The sequence below is a fragment of the Eptatretus burgeri genome, chromosome 8 (genome assembly GCF_056783735.1).
Source record: "Eptatretus burgeri isolate ZD-2024b chromosome 8, Ebu_testis_v1, whole genome shotgun sequence".
Taxonomy (NCBI): domain Eukaryota; kingdom Metazoa; phylum Chordata; class Myxini; order Myxiniformes; family Myxinidae; genus Eptatretus; species Eptatretus burgeri.
Window position 1 is genome coordinate 56,834,769 of NC_140968.1, and position 21,729 is coordinate 56,856,497.

The 21,729-nt window shown below is 49.9% G+C and overlaps 1 protein-coding gene across 6 annotated transcripts in view; it reads right to left on the reverse strand.

Annotated features, from left to right (window-relative positions):
- Positions 1-21,729, reverse strand: part of NT5C3A (5'-nucleotidase, cytosolic IIIA) — a 111,900-nt gene that overhangs the window by 2,664 nt on the left and 87,507 nt on the right. For 5 of the 6 annotated variants that reach the window (XM_085892183.1, XM_085892180.1, XM_085892178.1 and 2 more), the window contains one exon: positions 11,156-11,356. The exons of the other annotated variant lie outside the window; for it this stretch is intronic. In XM_085892183.1, the coding sequence (XP_085748309.1) occupies positions 11,156-11,356 (201 nt within the window). The remainder of the gene's footprint in view (positions 1-11,155; positions 11,357-21,729) is intronic. 6 annotated transcript variants of the gene reach the window in all.

Below are 21,729 nucleotides of genomic sequence, written 5' to 3' on the forward strand. Positions count from 1 at the left end.
GACCAAGGGGGCCCCTTTCCCACCCCCTACCAGACACTGCCCGCGAGGCCCGCGGAGTTGAGGCACCATCGCCGCTCCGCGTCTCATCACCAGACGGGTAGGCCCGACCCGGTCTCGGCCTCAGGCCCGCCTCATCCTTGAGGGTATTCTTTCCTTGGTTTTGGGTATGTGTTGTCGGCGCCGTCTGTGAAGTAAAATTGTATAAGTGTTGCCGTGTGCTCGCGTAATCGGTATTAGATCTGCATTGTCGCATTTGCTTTTTGTGTAAATTGCATTGTGTTTTTTTTCTTTTCTGTGTGCTTTTGGTGGAATTGAATATGTGTGCTTTCCGTTCGTCGCGAATAAATGTGCTTTGTGTTGAACTGTTTCCCGCTTCGCTTCGTCATTTCCTTCATTGAATCCTCATCTTGCTTCACGTAAAGGGTTGGTAGTGGGCTGAATACGCCCGATAATTAATCGAACCGTCGAGGTCGACGATAACACCGCTCGGTTATCCCGATAGTACGGAACGGGTCGCTTAAGTGGCCCGTGTCCGAAGTCGACCTGCGGCGAGGTGCGATCGCCCGGTCTACCCTTCGCGTGGGTACTTAGGTAGGTCGAATTTGGCGAGCAACCCTATCCCACGCGGGGGCTGATTGGCTCGATCGCGGTGAGACCGAAAGGTCCACCCGTGACTGGTTCCCGGCGTTAGTCCGAGAGGGTCACGACTGGATTGTCCGTCCGGTGGGCGACGTGCCGCGATTCGAGTTACGTGGCCGTCAGCACGCCGGCGGGCGCGAATCCGCAACACTGGTGTCAGGTCGTGCGATACAAATTCATCGCCCTCCTCGCGGCACTGGTATCTGAGAACAGGAAAACGGGCTCTCCTGTCTCCGGCTAAATTCACGGGAATCGGTCCAGGGGTGAGAGAAGCGACCCCCGATTCCCTCCAAATTACGAGCGAGCGAAATTAACCCTTCACGAGAAGCAAGATGGCGTCTCAAGGCGAGCGGGAGCCGGGGGTATTAGAAATGGATGTAGAATGTGTAGAATCCATGGCTCAGGATGGAATGCCCGTGCAGGAACATGAACTCGTCCAACTGAACCCAGAGCCCGAAATAGGTGCGGCAGCGGCCGCGGTGTATGACACCTCCCCTCCCCCCCTCCACCAAAACCCTTCCCCGATCCCTGCCGAAACGGCTCACCCAAGCGCACCCGACATGGCCCAGCTATGCGCCATGCTGGCGGCAATGACAGCGAGAATGGATGCAAATACACAACAAATGAACGAAAAGATGGATGCAAATACACAACAAATTAACGAAAAAATGGATACATTCACAAACGAAATAAAACGCATGAAAACTAAAATGGAAACAAACATGAAGGAAGAAACGAAAAAGCTCCGGGGGGAGACGCAGAACATGGGCCGATGCCTGCAGGCGGGCATGAAGGCCGTTAGCAGGGAACTCAAAATGGCGACTCCACGTGGAGAAGCAAACGAGCTGGAAGGGGGTGCAACGGCTGACAGGCCCGCGGTGGAGGCGGGTAAGGAAAAAGTAATTCGGGAGACAAGAGACGAGGTGAAAGTAATTGCGAGGGAGAGAAAAGAACAATTAATACGGAGAGCAAGGATGAGGTACGCGGAGATCGTGAAAGAGCAAGGAGTGAAAAACAGGGAAGGACGGGAGCGACTTAAAGAGAAAGCAAGGTTGACCTACATAAAGATAAGGGAAAGACGCCAGAAAGAAGCGGAGACGAAGAGACAGGAGGGGACAACAGAAACTTATAAATGTATAGAGACACGGGAGACAAAAAAAATAGAGGAGAGACAACACGATGAAGACGGGGTAAGTGACGCACACACACACACGGAGGTAGTGGAGGATAGTGAGGTTGAGCTCGCGGAGCGTGTAGGGACCCGGTGCGAGCAGCTGGATGACCTCCTCCAGGAACAAGGGGAGGGAGTATGCCCCCTTGAGGCGAGTCACGACCAGGTGGGTTCGGTCGTGCTTTGTGAGGTTGAGGGGACGAGAGCTGCGAACGGTTGCACGGAGAGCTTGGGGGGGTATAGAGGCCCTGGAGACCCTTGTGGGGACACGAATCCCCAGTGTGGTTGTCCCTGTGTGTGTGGTGCAAGGTGTGAGTGCGTCCCCGTGTGTGGAGGCGACCCCGTGTGTGAGTGGTGTGGTGGCGATGGTGCCAGAGTGCGTGCTTCCCAGCACGCCGGGTGAGGATGGGGCACCGTGTGTGAGTGAGGCCGTATGTGTGGATGGAACGGCCAGTGTGAGTGAAGCACCGCGGGTGAGTGCCCCCGCGTGTGTGAGTGAGGCACCGCGGGTGAGTGCCCCCGCGCGAGTGAATGGAGCACCACGTGTGAGTGGTATGGGTTATGCAAGGGAGACCGTGTGTGTGAGAGAGCGGTATGTGAGGGAGATGTCGGTTGGCATGCGGGAGCACGCAGCCGCGTCTCCCGGGGTGAATGTGATGGAGTGGACTGTGTGCGTCGTAACACGCAGGTGTGCGTGGGTGGAATGGAGGCGACGACGGCGACATGTGATGAAAGAAAGCCGAGTAGCGGCTGTAGTTGTTTCGGGGACCGTGCCGGGTTCAACCAGCCGCGAGCACGAGGTTCGTGCTGTGCAACGCACGAGACCACCACGTGCTCGCTTGCGAGAGTGAAGTCCCGGTCCGGAAACGCCAGCGGTGGATTTGCCGATCCCGCGGACGGACAAAGTTTAGGCAGGATAACGGATTTGGACCGGACGGGTTCTCCACGCGATCGTGTGTGTTAAGCTCCAACGGGCAAAGCACATGTGTTCGCGTGGGGAACCCCTCGAGACGTGGGGCTTGTGTTTTTTTTATGCGCACGGTGACGCCATGGCTGCACGTGGGGTTGGAATCCGGCAGGAGGGGTATCTCTGCCGAATGGTACCGTCCAAGGAGGGACGAGGAACACGTGCAGCTGCATGACGTCACGGGCAGGTGCAAAGTGCGCGAGCTCTGAGTTGCCGCGCAGGTGCTGCGCATGGAAAAAAAAACAAAAAAAAACAACAGTAAGCCTCACTTTCGGGTGCAAAGGATTCCTGGGCAAGGGGTGGAAGACCCCCTTGGCCCTGGGCACAGGATGGAAACTAGTTAGGGGGAAGGGTTAGCTTAGTTAGACCGACTTCATGGGGCAGGGGTAAGTCCTCATGGAGTCCGTGGAATGGATTAGTTAGAGGGATTGTAGCCAGATTTAGGTTGGGAAATAAAATGGGATTATTTTGGAGACAGAGACAGACTTTGGATGTGTAGAGGGGACGTAGCTTAGCTACGTCGGTTAAAAGGAACGTGCTACTAGTTTAAGGGACGACGTGGGAGCACGAGTTAGTTAGGGGATGTAGTTAGAAGGATGGCAGAGTTCAGTGGTGTGTGTGTTGAAGAGTTGTTGGTGAGTTATGAGGTGGAGGCATGTGCTTGGTGAGTGAGTGAGTGAGGCCAGCGGGTCTGTGTGTATGGAGCGAATGGGGAATGCATGGTGCGATGAGTGATTGGGGGGAGGAGTGACTCCCGCCCAAGGGACCCCCGTGTCAGTGTCGAGTGAGTTAGCTGGGTTAGTCAAATTGAAAAATGGAGGTCGTTTTGTTGTTGGTGGGAAAGTAGGCTCGAGACCCATTTGGAGGGGTGCAGGAGCCCTGTTGACGGGCTTGGGAGCGTGGCTGCGAAAGGTGAGTATCGCTGAGTGGGTACCCCGGGCACCAGGCTAGTCGGCCGCGGTAGGCCATGGGCCCATGGGGGGCCGGGATAGAGTAGTGGGCACGGGTGCGCCTGCTTGGTGCGGGGGCCCGGGGCGCCATTAGCCGCGTGGGCAGTGTTGTGGGCACGGGTGACCCTCGGAAAGGGGCCCGGGAGGCCGGCCTGCCACGTGTGCGTTTCAGGGGAGGTGCCATGGGGGGCACTCCCCGGTGTTAGGGAGCTGGTAGGCTCGGAGGCAGTGTAGTGCCCGGGGGTGCCATAGCGGGAGAATCGGCAGAGGGTCGTGCCTGCCAAAGGGAGCCACGTGTCCCAGCCAGGAGACCGTGTGAGGGCACGGAGAGAAAATTGGGGGGCGAGGCCCGAAATTGTGAGGACACCAACACAGGCGACGGGAATCTGGGTTGTTAGAACCAATAGTTTAAGCGAGAGGCGCTTGTTGAAAGCCCCGGGGTAGTTTAAGAGTTAAATGGTTAGGGTAGATTAGGAGATGTACCCCTCCGCACCATCCATCCCCTCGCTGTCGTTGTGGGCCGCTGGACCCACTTGGTGTTAAGATCGCCGAACTCTGGCGAGGCCATTCTGAGGCTTCGTTGGGCCTCGGCACAGGACGTTAGCTCTCCCTTGTTCCCCTCCGGGAAGGGAACGTAGGGGTTGGGAGTAGGCTAGGTGACAGGATAGGTTAGCCGAACAAGGACGATAAAGGGGGTAAGGGGACGATTTATAGTGGGGAAGTAAAAAAAATAAATAAATAAATAAATAAGTTGGGGCTAAATTGGGGTTTGACAAATTAAGGGAGTGGGTATGTACAGTGACAGGCAAAGGCGATAGGTGGGAGGGAGACAGGGAGGAAGGTCCGAGCCCGCCTTCCAAGTGGCCAGCACCACCGCACTCCCTCCACCAACCTCCACTGAACGGCAAAGGCTGGCCAACTTCATCTGCAGCTGCTGTGCTGCAAGGCCTGTGCCGGCTGGATCGTCTGCAGCTGCTGTGCTGCCAGGCCTGTGCCGGCCCACTTCATCTGCCGGCTGGCTGTTTTTCTTCAAGGCCTGTGCCGGCCAGTTCATCTGCCGGCTGTGTTTGCCTGCAACGGCCTGGTTCTGCGGGCTGAGTTTGCCTGCAGCGGCCTTCTTCTGCGGGCTGTGTTTGCCTGCTACCTTTGCCATGCCATGCCCACTGCCCACGTTCACCAGCCCCGTTCAATTTTTGCTTTGCCCCCCCCCCCTGTTCATTTCCATGTGCGCCAGGATCAGAAAGCAACAGTTTGCAAACTGCGAGAACTGCCCTGTTGGCAGCTACAACACGGGCCTGCAGTGGTGGCCCGTGCACCGTGTTTGTGTCCATGCATCCATTCGTTGTGTTCATTGCGTGTGCCACTTGAGCTGGCACGGAGACTGCGTTTGTGCAGCCCAAGCACCGTTGTGGTTCACTGAGTTCAGTTCAAAAGGGAAGGCCTTGGACTGCGTGTGAGCAGCCAGCCACGTTCCCTGTCGCCTGCATTGTTTGAGCCAGAGACTGCATGCGGGCAGCCTGGCTCCCTGCTAACTGCTTTCTTTTTGCAGAGTTCAATGATCCTGGGCCATGGTTTAGTGTAAAATTTGTAAGTTAAGGTTAAGATGTACTGTAAATATGAGTGCGCCCCCGGCATGTCTGTCCTAGCGCCGGCAATTTTATTTAAGTCGTCCGTGTGAGTGAGTTTGTTTAGGTAGTTACGCAGCCCTCAGGTTTTTTATTTTGGGGACACGAATACCATGAATGTCGCACTCAGGGATCCGTAGGTAAAATGTACTAGGGGAAAACTACACATGATGGCACACGAAAATTTGACGACTCGGGACGAGTCTGTAAAAAGGGGAGGGGGTAGTGTTGTGGTTACCAAATTCGCAAACCACCATTCAGGTCCCTTAGGTGAGGTATCTCGGTAAGTACATGTGTAGTTAGGCCCAAACCCGTTGTCTAGTGGGAATACATGTCATTTATGCGTGCTGCGACTCTTCAGGATAGCCGTTTTTCTTTTACTATCTTTAATTTGGACCAACCGCCATTGTTACCACCACCAGTCACAACATCAACCACCAACCACAACGCCGCTTCACCACAACCGCCACGACCTTCACGTCACACCTCGCAACCGTCGCATCGCCACCGTTCTTGCGCCGCTTGTGGGTACCGGTGTTGGACTCGTGCAGGGCGCGCGCCGAACAGCGTGTACAAAATCACGGATTTTGTGCTTCAAAAACGGATCAAAAACGACACGCCCACTTTTTGCCGTCCAATCGGTGAGCGAGGGGCGAATTGGCCCCGCCCCCAGGGCGTTGGAGGGCGATCGATATATGCAAATTTATGGATCAAAAAGCATTCACGCCCACTTTTTCTCGGGCCAATGGGGAGCGAGGTGAAAGGTCGAAGGGAGGGGGTCAAAGATGAGAGGGCGAAGCCACGGGGCTGATATAAGCGACCGTGTTCGTCAGTCCAGTGAGTAGTAGAGTCGAGAGGAAACAGAGAGTTAAGACTTCGCGGGCGGTGGAGTTGGCAAGAAGGAGCTGGTCGCCGTGTGCGTTGGAGTCGGAGCGGAGGGGACGGAGCTGTGGAGAGGCGGCGAGGGCAGACGAGGGGGTGCTCGCGTCGTGCAGGGAGCTGCACCCCAGGGAGGCCGACAGCGCGACCTGGCCGAGGTGGAGACGCTCGTCGCGGGACAATAAAAATCCTCTATACCCCGAGCATCAGCAACCCCCTCCTGTTTCCCCCCGCGCTGAGATAGTGCGACCAAGGGGGCCCCTTTCCCACCCCCTACCAGACACTGCCTGCGAGGCCTGCGGAGTTGAGGCACCATCGCCGCTCCGCGTCTCATCACCAGACGGGTAGGCCCGACCCGGTCTCGGCCTCAGGCCCGCCTCATCCTTGAGGGTATTCTTTCCTTGGTTTTGGGTATGTGTTGTCGGCGCCGTCTGTGAAGTAAAATTGTATAAGTGTTGCCGTGTGCTCGCGTAATCGGTATTATATCTGCATTGTCGCATTTGCTTTTTGTGTAAATTGCATTGTGTTTTTTTTCTTTTCTGTGTGCTTTTGGTGGAATTGAATATGTGTGCTTTCCGTTCGTCGCGAATAAATGTGCTTTGTGTTGAACTGTTTCCCGCTTCGCTTCGTCATTTCCTTCATTGAATCCTCATCTTGCTTCACGTAAAGGGTTGGTCGTGGGCTGAATACGCCCGATAATTAATCGAACCGTCGAGGTCGACGATAACACCGCTCGGTTATCCCGATAGTACGGAACGGGTCGCTTAAGTGGCCCATGTCCGAAGTCGACCTGCGGCGAGGTGCGATCGCCCGGTCTACCCTCCGCGTGGGTACTTAGGTAGGTCGAATTTGGCGAGCAACCCTATCCCACGCGGGGGCTGATTGGCTCGATCGCGGTGAGACCGAAAGGTCCACCCGTGACTGGTTCCCGGCGTTAGTCCGAGAGAGTCACGACTGGATTGTCCGTCCGGTGGGCGACGTGCCGCGATTCGAGTTACGTGGCCGTCAGCACGCCGGCGGGCGCGAATCCGCAACAATATATATATATATATATATATATATATATATATATATATATATATATATATATATATATATATGTATATATATATATATATATATATATATATATCCTATAGAAACTCGACACCTCCTTTCAAAATTTTTAACTTTTGTTGCCTTATAGCCTGGAATTAAATTTCATTAAAACAGACTTTTTCCAACTTCATTTACACATTGTAACCCACAACTTCCAAGGGAAGAACAAATTCTGCAAATTTCAGAAAATTAATTAAAAAACAAAATTAGAATATCTTGGTTGGATAAGTGTCCACCCCCCTGAGTTAATACCTTGTGGAAGCACCTTTGACAGCAATTACAGTTGTGAGCCTGTTGGGATAGGTCTCTACCAACTTTGCACACCTTGATTGGGCAATTATTGCCCATTCTTATGTACAAAACTGTTCAAGCTCAGTCAAGTTGATGGAGGAGTAATCATGGGCAGCAATCTTCAAGTCATGCCACAGATTTTTGACTGCATTACAGTCGGGGCTCTGACTGGGCCACTCCAGTGTAGATTTGGCTGTGTGCTTCGGGTCTTCGTCATGCTGAAAGGTGAACTTCCGTCCCAATTTCAGCTTTCTTGTAGACGGCAGCAGGTTTTTCTCTAGGATATTTCTGAATTTTGATCCATCCATTTTCCATTCTATCTTGACAAGCACCCCAGCCCTTGTTGATGAAAAATATCCCCATAACATGATGCTGCCACCACCATGCTTCACAGTAGGGATGGTGTTCTTTGGATGATGTGCTGTATTGCGTTTGCACCAAACGTAACGTTTTGCATTTAAGCCAAAAAGTTCCATATTGGTTTCGTCAGACCACAAAACTTTTTGCAGCATGGCTTCAGAATCTCTGGAGTGGCTTTTTGCATGCCTCAAACAGAACTCAAGGTGGGATTTTTTGAGTAATGCTTTCCTTCTTGCCACCCGACCATACAGGCCAGGTTTGTGGAATGCTTGGGATATTGTCACATGCACACAGTGACCAGTCTTTGCCATAAAGGCCTGTAGCTCTTTCAAAGTTGCCATTGAACTCTTGGTGACCTCTCTGATAAGTCTCCTCCTGGCTTGGTCATCCAGTTTGGAGAGAAAGCCTGATCTCGGCAGGGTTTTGGTGGTCCCATACACCTTCCACTTCTTAATGATTGTCTTGACTGTGCTACAAGGGATATTCAAGGCCTTTGAAATATTTTTATACCCATCCTCTGATCCGTGCCATTCCACAACTATAATCCCAGAGGACTTATAATAAAAGCTCCTTGGTGCTCATGATTGATTCTTTGCTATGAAATGCACCACCCAGCAGAGGAAACCTATAGGAACAGCTGATATTATTCTGAAATAATCAGAATCACTACAATTTAACACAGGTGAAGGCCAATTAACTTGGTGTGTGATGTTGAAGGTTAGTGGTTACACCTGAGCTAATTTACAGTTGATATTATAAGGGGGTGGACACTTATCCAACAAATATATTCTCGTTTTACATTCCAATTCATTTTCTGAAATTTGTAGAATTTGTTTTTTACTTGGAAGTTGTGCGTTACGATGTGTAAATCGAGGTGGAAAAACTCTGATTTAAAGCAATTTAATTTAAGGCTACAAGACAACAAAAGGTGAAAATTTTGAAAGGGGGTATGGACTGTCTATTGCCACTGTACATAACATATATATACTGTATATATATATATATATATATATATATATATATATATATATATATATATATATTACATATAAAATACATCTATACTAATAAAAGGCAGTATGTGTCAGTGTGTGCATCTCCTCCATAACTCCAAAACCTTGAAACAGCCTGAAACTTTGCATGCTTACCAAGAAAACTCCAAGGAAGTGTACAAGTAAAAATAGGGTGTTTGGGTTTATTAAAACCTTTATGAAATGAAGGAAAAAAATGATTGAAGCAACCCTAGCTATTCGATCATCGCAACACACTCCCTTGTCGTCCCGCTAAACAAAAGGAAGGGGACTATCTACACGTATAATAATGGAATAACTGTCTTGGGACACCTATTTATTAATATAAAATATATTTAAATATAAAATTTATTAAATTATATCCTTTATCAGGCACTTCCTCGGCCAACTTGCTCTTTGGGGTCTTGTATCTTGTAAATTATATCCTTGGGGTCTTTGGGGTCAAGGCGTATCCTAGGTGACTTAGCTGGGGTCTGAAGCCGCCATGTTTTTTGTCCTGCTCAACTATGACTTGACTTGGAACAGGCCGCAACAATTTCTTAATGATAAAGGTTGTGTTTTTTCCTCTTTCCTCACTCATATTATCGAATACCTGTTCATCATAGCTCTGAATCGCTGGGTACGTTGCAATGCTTATAAACGCCCGGAGACGGCAGCGTTTGTGGCGTCATTTCACTTTCGCACATGGCATAACCTCAAGAATATCTTAAACTAAGCAGAATTACAACATTTAAGCTCCAGAATCAAACTTACAAGCAGTTCCGACTCCCCCCAAAAAAGTGTTTATTTGTCCAATTCGGACATATTTGACATTTTGGGCATCTCCGGAACATGTTTAATATGACGGTTTCAGTGATTGCTAATCGCATGCCAAGCGAGCAGTTTCTTATCAACTGTTTCATTGGAATGCTTGAGCCACTTGGCAAGGGCTCTACAATAGTCGCACTGTCACTGAATACTGCATGCATGTCAATCGACTTGAACAAAATTCAGGGGCACTCGCGTGTGTTGTTGGCCATGTGTTGCTCTGTGGTGAAACAGGCGGTGGCTGGCTCACTGAAAATGTGAAGTTAAAATTTCCACGATGTTCTCCTTTTTGTTCTTCCAGAATTGGAGCTCTTATTTCGGCAGAGATGAATACAAATAAAAATTAAACGTTTTGCTTTTCAAAGTTCCTTCAAACGTTTCGTGCATTGCATGGTGAAGCCACAAAGCATGCATTCTTCTAGTTTCAATTGTGATACCACGGTTTTATACCGGAGGTAGGAAGGCAAAATAAATTACATGATCACAATGACAAAAAAAATTTCAGTGATGAAGGAAGGAATCATCACATCACAGCAGGAAAGCTGAAATGTACGTATGCTCACTCTGTGTAGCCTTGATTCGAATCCCGACCCAGCTATAAACTGTCATCCTGGTGTTTCACAGGCAGAGTGATTCATCAATGTGTGTGTCGTCTCTCGGATGGACGATAAACTGGGCGTCACATCTGCCGGAATCCCTCACCCCTCTCCCTCCCTCCCTCCCTCTCTCTTTAAAAAAAAAATTGAAATGTGTTCGGGAACCAATTACTCACTTATTACATTATATAAAAGGGGACTTATTCTTCTGATTTACAAACATCCAACTTATGAACACATTTTTAAGAACACAGTGTTCGTAAACCGGGAACGGCCTGTGTAGTATTATGGTTGTCACGTGAAAGGTGGAAGAGGAGGGAGGGTGTGTAAGGTGAAAGGTGGAAAAAGTGCGAGAGAGTGTTGTGAAATTGTACAAAGTCACCAATAATGTGTGATTACGTTCGGTGTGGTGATCAATATAATATGTTTAATACCCAATTAGAGTAGCAAAAGGGGTGGAAAACGATATCAGTTTCCAAAGTAGCATTGATGAGTTTGAAACCTATTCTGTTTCGGCAGCCCAATTGAGAAGTGCGGTAAAATGTAGGAAGGCAATGTGTTCTGAAATTTGGACGTATCCACAAATCAAGTTAAATTTGAAGCAGAGTTGAAATTCTGATATTTGTAGATCCACGCACCCGTTAATGAGGTAAGTAATTAACCCCCCCCCCCAAAGAAGTGAACACAAGAGGGCAGCACATAATCCAGAGCCCCTTTGGCTCAGACTGCAGACTCACAGACCTTGTCGTTGAGGAAGCCAATCTTGAGTACATTTTGTACATTTGGGATGCCGTCAGCCATGCTGAGATCTCCCATCGTGTCTCCAAGCAGGATGACGTTGGAATTATTACGCAGGAGGTGGAAGTAGGGCGAGTTGCGCAAGGCTCCATCCCGCTTGTTGTACGTGTGGATCATCTCTCCCTTGAAGCCTTTGATTCGTCCCTAAGAAAGGAATGACTAAAAGTGGGGTTTACTGGTGCATTTTCAGGCAAGACAAGGTAACAGATTTGATAGTTATCACATCTGTATTCTCGACATCAAGTGTCCACAGCAGACAAAATCCAGATCAAAATCCCAAAACCTAAAGGGGGTTTGTCCCAGCTCTATACTCATGGTGAGTGGCAAGTGAGGAAACAGCACATACCATTTCCAAAGTCGTTGGTATGACCCGGCCAGGGTCAAAATCAAACTGCCAACCTCCCAGAATCAGAGCGGATGTGCTACCCATAATTACACTGAGTCTGGATAAGGTTAGTTGAGGATAATTTCACCCATTTCTCATTATAATCTACTGTGGTTAAAATGGGATTGTAAGTTCATTAAAGACAAAAGGTCACATTTCACTATAATCTGATCGAGTATCTGAAAGAATATGAAACAACAAGAATGAATAAAGGAAGTAGAATGGTCGAAATTCTCAAGTGAATGCAATACGTATCCCCCACCTCCCACCGACACACCTCGCCATGAGGCCATCTGCCTGTGGTTTTCTGTAGGAGACGTGTCAAGGTACATTTGTGCCATGTGTTGTCAAAATTGGTTTAAAAAGCAGAAAGGCATGGCCAGCGAACAGCTATTTCACAAGCAATTTTGACCTTTGACCCTGTAAAATCGAAAAGAAGACTAATGTCTTTTTACTTGAACATGCAGAGCCTGTGGTGAGCTATCTTTTTGCCAATTCTCGTCTGGATTGTTTGAAATACAGAAGCACGGCAAGGCTAAAACCTTGCAACGAATTTTGGGTGATCTCATCTCAATTCTCGAAGAGATTACCTTATAAAATGGGTTGTAATGTCCGGATACATGTCCTTCCATCTGTCAACTGTTTTTTTTGCTCTTTTCGCTAATCCTTTATCACCCAGCTGATTGTTCTGACACATGGATAAAACAGTAGCCTGCACAATCGGCTGGGTTTCAATTTTTGGATTTTGGATCGTGGAGGCTCTCGGGGGTGGGGGGGGAGGAAGGGGGGAGTTGTCCCCTGAAGTTTCAGACACCGATTCCTCCCGTATTTAACAAATGATTGCTCTGAAACCCAATACAGCTCTTTTCCTCGATGGTCTGCAGGATTGGTCTTATATTTTTTTTATTTCTGATCAGGGGTGGGGGGGGGCATCCCAGGGTGGTTCCCCCAAATCTCGCCTTCTAACTTTCGGTACCAGGAGTTCGAGTCAGCGTGGGCTTGAGTCTCTGTCTGAACTACAACCTCAAGAAATGACCATCAGCCCACTCAGGGCTATTTTGAACCTTGACCTCTGAATAATTCCCAACATGACTAATATGAAATATTTCTCAGCATCTCTACCCGAGCTGTTTGAAATAGTAATGAGTTTGTCATACACATGCAATGCACATACAATGAGAAGTAATTTGACAATGTGTACTTAAAAATGACTGAATAGTTATAAAATTCTTAGTTGGTTAAAAAAAACCCAACAACAGTGAATAAGAAATGGATTCATTGTGATGAATGTCGAGAGCCTTAAAACAACATTTTAGTAAAGAAATAAGTGGCCTTGACTTAAAATATCCATATCCATTCTTTAGATGCTCACCAAAAGTTTAGACGTAGATTAACTGAGGGTGCGGATTGCAGTTGGGTAAAAGCTGTCAGGCAAGCGATTAGAGTTGGTCTTGATTGAAGGATAACCTTTATCCAAGTGGAGAAGTTCAAAAATGTCTTGCGCTGGGTGGAATTCGTCTCGGATAATAGCTTTCGCTCTTTTCACTACTCGAGTGGAATACAGGCTTTTGACGGAAGGCAGATCACACCAATCATTTCACAAACAGTCTTTGCCATCTTATCGAGTCTAGATCGGTCGTCGCGCATCGAGCTGCCATACAGGACAGTGAAAGGACACTCTCCAGATAGAACTTGAACAACACAAGACGGGCGATACCGAAACTCTTCAACCTTCTCAGAAAAATACAACCATTGCTGAGCCTCCTTCACACAATGATTGGTGTTTATCTCTCACTGAAGATCATTGAAAATATTGTTACAGTTGTGGAAATTCACATGACACCATAAAGGGCCCTCAGGTGAGATATCTCAATAGGTACATGTGTAGTTTGCCTAAACCCATTGTATAGAGGGAATTTATGTGATCCATCCGGGCTACGACACTTTGAGTTAGTTGTTTTTCTTTCTCTATCTTTTATTTCAAACAAACAAACAGCATCTCAACAACCACGCCATCCCCACCACAGCGCCAACCACACTACAACGACGCCACCTCCACCACCTACGCTACCAAAACCATTCGCAAACACCACCACCTTCACCTTTACCTTCACAACTTCATCCCACATCATCGCTTCTACGGCCATTCCCAAACACCACCAGTCAACACCAAACGTCGTGTTCCCGGAGCCGTTCGGCCATGGAGGCCGAACGCGTCGATCCACGGATCAGGAATGCTTCACGCCCACTTCTCCTCCGTCCAATTGGCAAGCGCGAGGCGGCTTGGCCCCGCCTCCAGGCGCGTGTAGGTGAATTCCGTCCATGTCCGTCTATGCAAATTTTAAGATCAGGGGAGTTTAACGCCCATTTTTGCCCGACCAATGGCTGACCGGGGGGGGGGGCGGTGTGGCCCCGCCTCCGATCGCGTTCTGATCCGGGAATTTGCATATCAGCGACTCCTGAGAGCTATAAAGGTGCGAGCGGAAGGCGACTCGTGAGGAGAGTGTGGAACTGGTGGAGCTAAGCGTGAGTTGGAGCGTTGAGCGTTGAGCTGGAAGAGGTGGAGTGCGCGCGGTGGAGCCGCAGGCGGCGGGTTGGGGCAAGGAAGCTCGGGTCCGAGGCAAGGAATACGGCGGTCGGCAACGAGGTTGCGGTGTGGGGGATCGCTCGTCTCGTCGCGGGACGCAAGCCAGCCAGCCACTCCCCTCCCCCAGGGCATCAACAATTTCCCCTTCCCCCGCGCTGAGATAGTGCAAAGGGGGGCCCCGTTCCTCCCCCACCCCAAACGTGGTGCCAACGAGCACGCCAGGGGCAAGGAGTCAGGGCACTGCAGCGCGGACATTTTGCGGCTTGCCCGCCAACGAGTCACGAGGACGCGGGTAAGACCTCCCCGGTCTCTCCTCTCGGTCCCACGCACATTTGGCCTACGGGCCTGTCTGCCTCCTTGTCTGTGAGGGTGGCTTCCTTCTTTTGCTTTTGTGTAAATGTGTGTTGGCGCCGTCTGTGAAGTAAAACTGTGTAAGTGTTGCCGTGTGTACGCGTTAGGTCGGTGTCAACTGTTTTCTTCTTGCCTTTGCTTTTTGTGTATGGCTGTATATACGTGCTTTCCGTGTGTCGCGTAATAAAAAGCTTGCTTGTTGAACTGTGCCCGTTTCGCTTCGTCTTTTCTCCATTTGAATCTCCATCTTGCATCACGTAAGAGGTTCGTAGTGGGTGCAACATCCCAGTAATTAATCTGAACCGTCCAGGTCGACGATAACAACGCTTGGTTATCCCCATAGTACGGAACGGGCCGCCCAAGCGGCTCGTGTCCGGAGTCGACCTGTGGTGAGGTACGATCGCCCGGTTTACCATCCGCGTGGGTACTTAGGTAGGTTGAGTTTGGTGAACAACCCTATCCTACGTGGGTGGCGAATTGGCACGATTGTGGTGAGGTCGAAAGGCCCACCCATGACTAGCTCCGGCGTTGGTCCGAGAGGGTCACGACAGAATTGTCCGTCCGGTGGGCGACGTGCCGCGATTCGAGTTACGTGGCCGTTCGCACACCGGCGGGCGCGAATTCGCAACACTGGTGTCAGAGAGCGGGAAACAAACTCTCCCGTCTCCAGCTAAATTCACGGGAATCGGTTCAGGGGTGAGAGGAGCGACCCCCGATTCCCTCCAAATTACAAGCGATCTAAATTAATCTCTTACGAGAAATAAGATGGAGTTTCAAGGCGAGCGGGAGCCGGGGGTAGATATGGATTTAGAATTAGTAGAATCCATGGTCCAGGACAGAAACCCCGAGCAGGAAATGTTTGTGATGCAGGAACAATTCCCCCCCCAACCGGACCCAGAGTTTGAAATGGGCACGGCAGCGGCCGCGGTGTATGACACCTCCCCTCCCCCTCTCCGCTAAAACCCCCCGATCATGGCCGAATCGGCTCAGCCGAGCGCACCCGACATGGCCCAGCTATTCGCCATGATGGCAGAATTAAATGGAAATATGAATGCAAATACGCAAACATTGCGGGAAGAAATGCAGCGCATGGGGCTGGATCTCCAGAAAGCCCAAGGGGCACTAAAGGAAGAATTGAGGAGAGCAGCAGGCATAATGGCAATTGCGGGGACCGAAACGCGGGCAGTGGAACTCAAAATGGCGCCGCCACGTGCTGGAGCGAACGAGCTGGGGGGGGAGTGCAATGGCTGTCAGGCCCGCAATGGAGGCGGGTGAGGAGAAATTAATACGGGGGACGTGTAGGACGAGACACGTGGAGGTAACAATGATGGAAACATTAACGGTGACAGGGGAAAAAATTAAATGGGATGACTGCGACGTGTGAGACGAGACACGAGGTGACGACGGAAAGAATAAGAGAAAATGTACAGAGACACGGGAGATAGAGGGTGAATTGGACAGGGTTAAGGACGAGCACACACACACACACACACACACACACACACACACACACACACACACACACACACACACACACACACACACACACACACACACACACACACACACACACACACACAGTTAGTTGAGGACGATGAGGGGGAGCTCGGGGAATGTGTCGTGACCCGGTGCGAGCAGCTGGATGGCCTCCTCCAGGAACGAGGGGAGGGAGGATGCTCCCTTGAAGCTGATCACGACCAGGTGAGTTCGGTCGTGCTTAGCGAGTTCGAGGGGACGAGTGCTGTGGACAGGTGCACGCCGAGCTTGGGGGGTATAGAGGCCCCAGAACCCCTTGTGGGGACACGAATCCCCAGTGTGGTTGTCCCGGTGTGTGTGGTGAAAGGTGTGAGTGTGCCCCCGTGTGCGAGTGGTGTAGTTGCGAGTGTGCAGGAGTGCATGCTTCCCAGCATGCCGTGCGTGAGTGAAGGGGTGTGTGTGACAGAGGCCCCGTGTCTGAGTGAAACCCCCTGTGCGAGTGGAAGGCCGAGTGCGAGAGGACCAGCGTGTGTGAGGTAGCGGTATGTGAGGGAGATGACGGTCGGCATGCGGGAGCACGCAGCCGTGTCTCCCGGTGTGAATGTGATGGAGTGGAGTGTGAGCGTTGTAACACGCAAGTGTGCGTGGGTTGAATGGCTGAATGGCGACGGAGACGGCGACAGAGAGACAAGGGCCGGATAGCGGCCATAGCTATTTTGAGCACCGTGCCGGGTTTGCCCAGCAGCGAGCGCGAGGTTCGTGCTGTGCAATGCACGAGGCCGCCACGTGCTCGCTTGCGGGAGTGAAGCCCGGTCCGGAAACGAGCGCGGTGAATGTTGCCGATCCCGCGACGGACAAAGGTTTTGGACCGGATGGGTTCTCCACGCGGGCGTGTGTGTGAAGCTCCAACGGGCAGAGCACATGCGTTCGCATGGGGAACCCCTCGAAGCGCGAGGCTTGTTTTTTTTTTTTTAATGTGCAGGGTGACGTCATGGCTGCGTGTATGGTTGGAATCCGGCAGGAGGCGGAATCCCTGCCGGATGGTACCATCCAAGAGGGACGAGGGACGCGAACAGCTGCCATGACGTCACGCCAAAGGAGCGCGGCTGTGAATTGCCGTGCTAGTGCGCAGGTTGGGAGTTGCCACGCTGGTGCTGGCAATGTAAAAAAAAAAAAAAACAAGCCTCGCTTCGGGTGAACAGGATTCCCTGGGCAAGGGGTGGAAGACCCCCCTGTCCTGGGCACAGGATGATAACTAGCTAGGGGGAAGGATTAGCTTAGCTAGACGGGCTTCATGGGGCAGGGGTAAGTCCTCATGGGGCCCATGGAATGGATTAGGTTGAGGGATTGTAGCCAGATTTAGGAGGGGAAAATTTATGAAAAATGGGATTTTTAGAGACAGTGACAGACTTTGGATGTGTAGAGGGGATGTTGCTTAGCTATGTAGTGTTAAAAGGATGTGCTACTAGTGTAAGGGATGACGTGGGAGCACGAGTGAGTTAGGGGAGGTAGTTAGAAGGATGGCAGAGTTCAGCGGTGTGTGTGTTTGTTGAAGAGTTGGTGAGTTGAGTGGAAACATGTGCTTGGTGAGTGAGTGAGGCCAGCAGGTCTGTGTGAGTGGAGCGAATGTGGAATGCATGGTGCGATGAGTGATTGGGGGGAGGAGTGACTCCCGCCGAAGGGACCCTGGGGTCAGTGTAGAGTGAGTTAGTGGGTTAGCGAAATTGAAAAATGGAGGTCGTTTTGCTGATGGTGTGAATGTAGGCTCGATACCCATTTGGAGGGGTGCAGGAGCCCTGTTGACAGGCTGGGAGCATGGCTGCGAAAGGTGAGCATCACTGAGTGGGTACCCCGGGCACCGGGCTAGTCGGCCGCGGTAGGCCAAGGGCCCATGGGGAGCCGGGATAGCGTAGTGGGCAAGGGTGCGCCCGCATGATGCGGGGGCCCAGGGCGCCGTCAGCCGCGTGGGCAGTGTTGTGGGCACGGGTGACCCCCGGAAAGGGGCCCGGGAAGCCAGCCTGCCACGTGAGCGTTTCAGGGGAGTCGCCAGGGAGGGAACTCCCCGGTGTTTCGGGAGCTGGTAGGCTCGGAGGCAGTGTAGTGCCCGGGGGTGCCATAGCTGGAGAATTGGCAGAGGCTAGTGCCTGCCAAGGGAGCCACGCGCCCCAGCCATGAAACCGTGTGAGGGTACGGAGAGAAAATTGGAGGGCATGGCCCAGAATTTGCGAGGACACCAACACAGGCGACGGGAATCTTGGTTGCTAGAACCGATGGGTTAAGCAAGAGGTGCTTGTTGAAAGCCCCGGGGTAGTTTAACAGCTAAATGGATAGGGTAGATTGGGAAGTGTACCCCTCCGCACCATCCATCCCTTCGCTCACGCTGTGGGCCGCTGGACCCACTTTGGGTTAGATCGCTGAAGTCTGAGGAGGCCATTCTGAGGCTTCGTTGGGCCTCGACACAGGACGCTAGCTCTCCCTTACTCCCCTCCAGGAAGGGAACGCAGGGGTTGGGAGTAGGCTAGGAGGCGGTAGGTTAGCCGAACAATGACGATAAAGGGGGTTAGGAGACAAATTCATAGTGGGGGAAATAAAAGTAAAAATCAAACAAACAAAAAAAAAGTTGGGGCTAAATTGATTTTTTACAAATTAATGGAGTGGGTAGGTACAGTGACAGGCAAAGGCAATAGGTTGGGAGGGAGACCGTAGGGTATGTCCAAGCCCGCCTTCCGAGTGGCCAGCACCACCGCACTCCCTCCAGAACAAGGCAAGGGGCCGGCCCACCTCATCGGCTGGCTGTTTTGCTGCGAGGCCTGTACCGGCCGGATAGTCTGCAGCTGTGCTTCAAGGCCTGTGCCAGTCGGATCGTCTGCCGGCTGTATTTGCCTGCAGTGGCCTTGTTCTGTGGGCTGTGTTTGCCTGCAGCAGCCTTGTTCTGCGGGCTGTGTTTGCCTGCAGCAGCCTTGTTCTGCGGGCTGTGTTTGCCTGACCACCTTTGCCATCCATTCCCACTGCCCATGTTCACCAGCCCCCTTCTGTTTTGCATTTGCCCCCCCCCTGTTCATTTCCATGCGCGCCGGGATCATCGTGAAAGCAACAGTTTGCAAGTTGCAAGAACTGTCCTGTTGGCAGCTACAACACAGGCCTGCAGTGGCGGCCCGTGCACCGGTTCACTTTTGTTTTGCTCCCTGCAGAGTCCATTGATCCTGGGCCATGGTTTAGTGTAAAATTTGTAAGGTTAAGGTGTGATGTATTGTACATACAAGTGCACCCCCGGCATGTCTGTCTTAGCGCCGGCAATTTTATTTAAGTCGTCTGAATGAGTGTGTTTGTTAAGAAAATAACTCGGCAAGCCAAAAGAGAGCACGAGAAGGACATGGCTAAGAATTTTAAACATAATAGCAAGGCATTTTTGAAGTACATCAGGGGAAAATAATAGGTTTGGACCAGTGTGGGCCCATTGAGGAATAGCACCGGGAGAGTGGTTCGTGAGGAAAGCGAGATGGCAGGCTTATTAAACAAGTATTTTTCTTCAACTTTTACACAACAACAGTCAGGAGAATTGCCAATAGCTGAGAGTATCTATCAAGGATGTGAGGAAGGGCTTTTTACAGAAAATCCAGAATGGAGTGGAGGAAGTAAAGTAACAGCTAAGAAATCTAAGAGTAGATAAGGCTCCAGGGGCCAGATAATATGCACCCGAGAGTGTTGCGGGAAGTGGCTGAGCAGGTAAGTGAGATGCTAACAGATATTTTGAACAGCTCACTGGAGTTAGGACAGGGACTGGAGGATTGGAGAGTAGCAAATGTAACACCATTATTTAAGAAAGGACCCAGAGAAGAATTTGGAAACTATAGACCTGTTAGTTTGACTTCAGTTGTGGGGAAGGTGTTGGAGACATTAATTAAGGACCAAATGAGGAACCATTTAAACAAATACAAACTAATTAAAGGTAGTCAGCATGGGTTTACCAAAGGTAGTTCCTGTCAAACAAATCTTTTATTGTTCTATGAAGCAGTGTTTGATTGGGTGGATGAGGGAATGGTAGAGGACATAGTATATCTATACTTTAAGGAGGCATTTAATAAGGTACCACATCGGAGGTTACTAGCCAAAGTGAGGGCTTGTGAAGTGGCTGGTCAGGTAGCTAATTGGATTGCAAACTGGCTTAGGCTTAGTGATAGGAAGCAAAGAGTGGATATGAGTGGGAGGATGTAAGTAGTGGGGTACCTCAGGGATCAGTACTCAGTCCATGACTATTCATTATTTACATCAATTATTTGGAAAGTAGGGGGAAGAGTTGGCTTTCCAAATCTGCAGATGACACAAAGCTTGGAGGTGAGGTGGATAGCAGAGGGGGTGGTGATCAGATTCAGGAAAGTATTGATACTTGCATAGATTGGGCAAAAGACTGGCAGATGGAATTTAACCTGAGCAAGTGTAAAGTGTTGTGGATGGGAAAGAACAATGAAAATAGAGATTACATGATCCAAGGGGTAATTTTGGAGTATGTCACACAGGAGAAGGATCAGGGTGTGGTGATAGATGTGGGAGGTAAGCAGGCAGCTATAGGTAAAGCAAATAGGGTTTTAAGTTGTATTCAGAGTGGGATCATTGAAAATCAAGTTGTGGTGTTAACATTGTACAGGAATTTAGTGAAGGCAACATCTAGAATATTGTGTGCCATTTTGGTCACAACTCAAGAAGGACATAGATGCTATAGAGAGGGTTCAGCGCAGGGCTACGAGATAGACTCCAGGACAAGCAACTCAGCTATGAGGAGCAGCTGAAGGAGAAAGGGCTTTATACACAATTAAAAAGGCAGTTACGAGGACATATGATGGAGATGTTTAAGACAATGAAACGTATACATAAAATAAGTGCAGCTGAATTATTCAACATAGTAGACAGTGATAGGATCAGGGGCCATAGCCTGAGAGTGAAGAAGAGGAGAGTTAAGATGGTAGTAAGGCAGGGGACTTTCTCTCAGAGTAGTCTTTTACTCAGAGTAAGGCAGGGCTCCTTTTTGTGGCATGGAATGGTCTCCCTGGAAATGTAGTGGCAGCAAAAAGAGTAGAAAAGTTTAAATTGGAATGAGATATGTTCTGGAAGTTATAGAGATTGAGGGGTATATGGATGTTGACAGGACTTTTAGGTAGCTTGAGCATTGATGGGTGATTGTGTGCATGTGAACAGAATGCTGTTTGTGGGGGTTTCATCAAGGCGTGTTGTGCGGTTGTTGTATGTTTTTAACCAAGCCCATGCCCCCTCCCCTGGGGGGAAAAAAAAAAAAAAAACTAGAAAAAACATTTCATTAAAAAATAATAATAATAATAAAATGTGAACATTTTGCATTTCTTCTTTTGATCTTGTGTTGATAAACTAGTGTGGTGTTGATGTGGTGCAGGAACGATGGGCTGAATGGCCTCCACCTTTGTCTAATTTACTTGTGCTTCTTTGTGTTTAATCAACCATCATGTAAAAAAATTACACTTTTGACTGGCATGTAACAGTCCTTCGATTTTTCTGCATTAAGCCACCTAGCTACCTTCATCTAGTTTGAATAAATAAATAAATAATTGTGCATAAACTGAAAAAATCACAAGCTTATGAGCCTCTTCTTCATTGTTGTCACTGCGTGTCAAATGAAATGAGAAATGCAATTAAAAAACAAGAAAACTTGCCAAGTCACCATGCTTGCAAAGTCTGCACAATCACAAA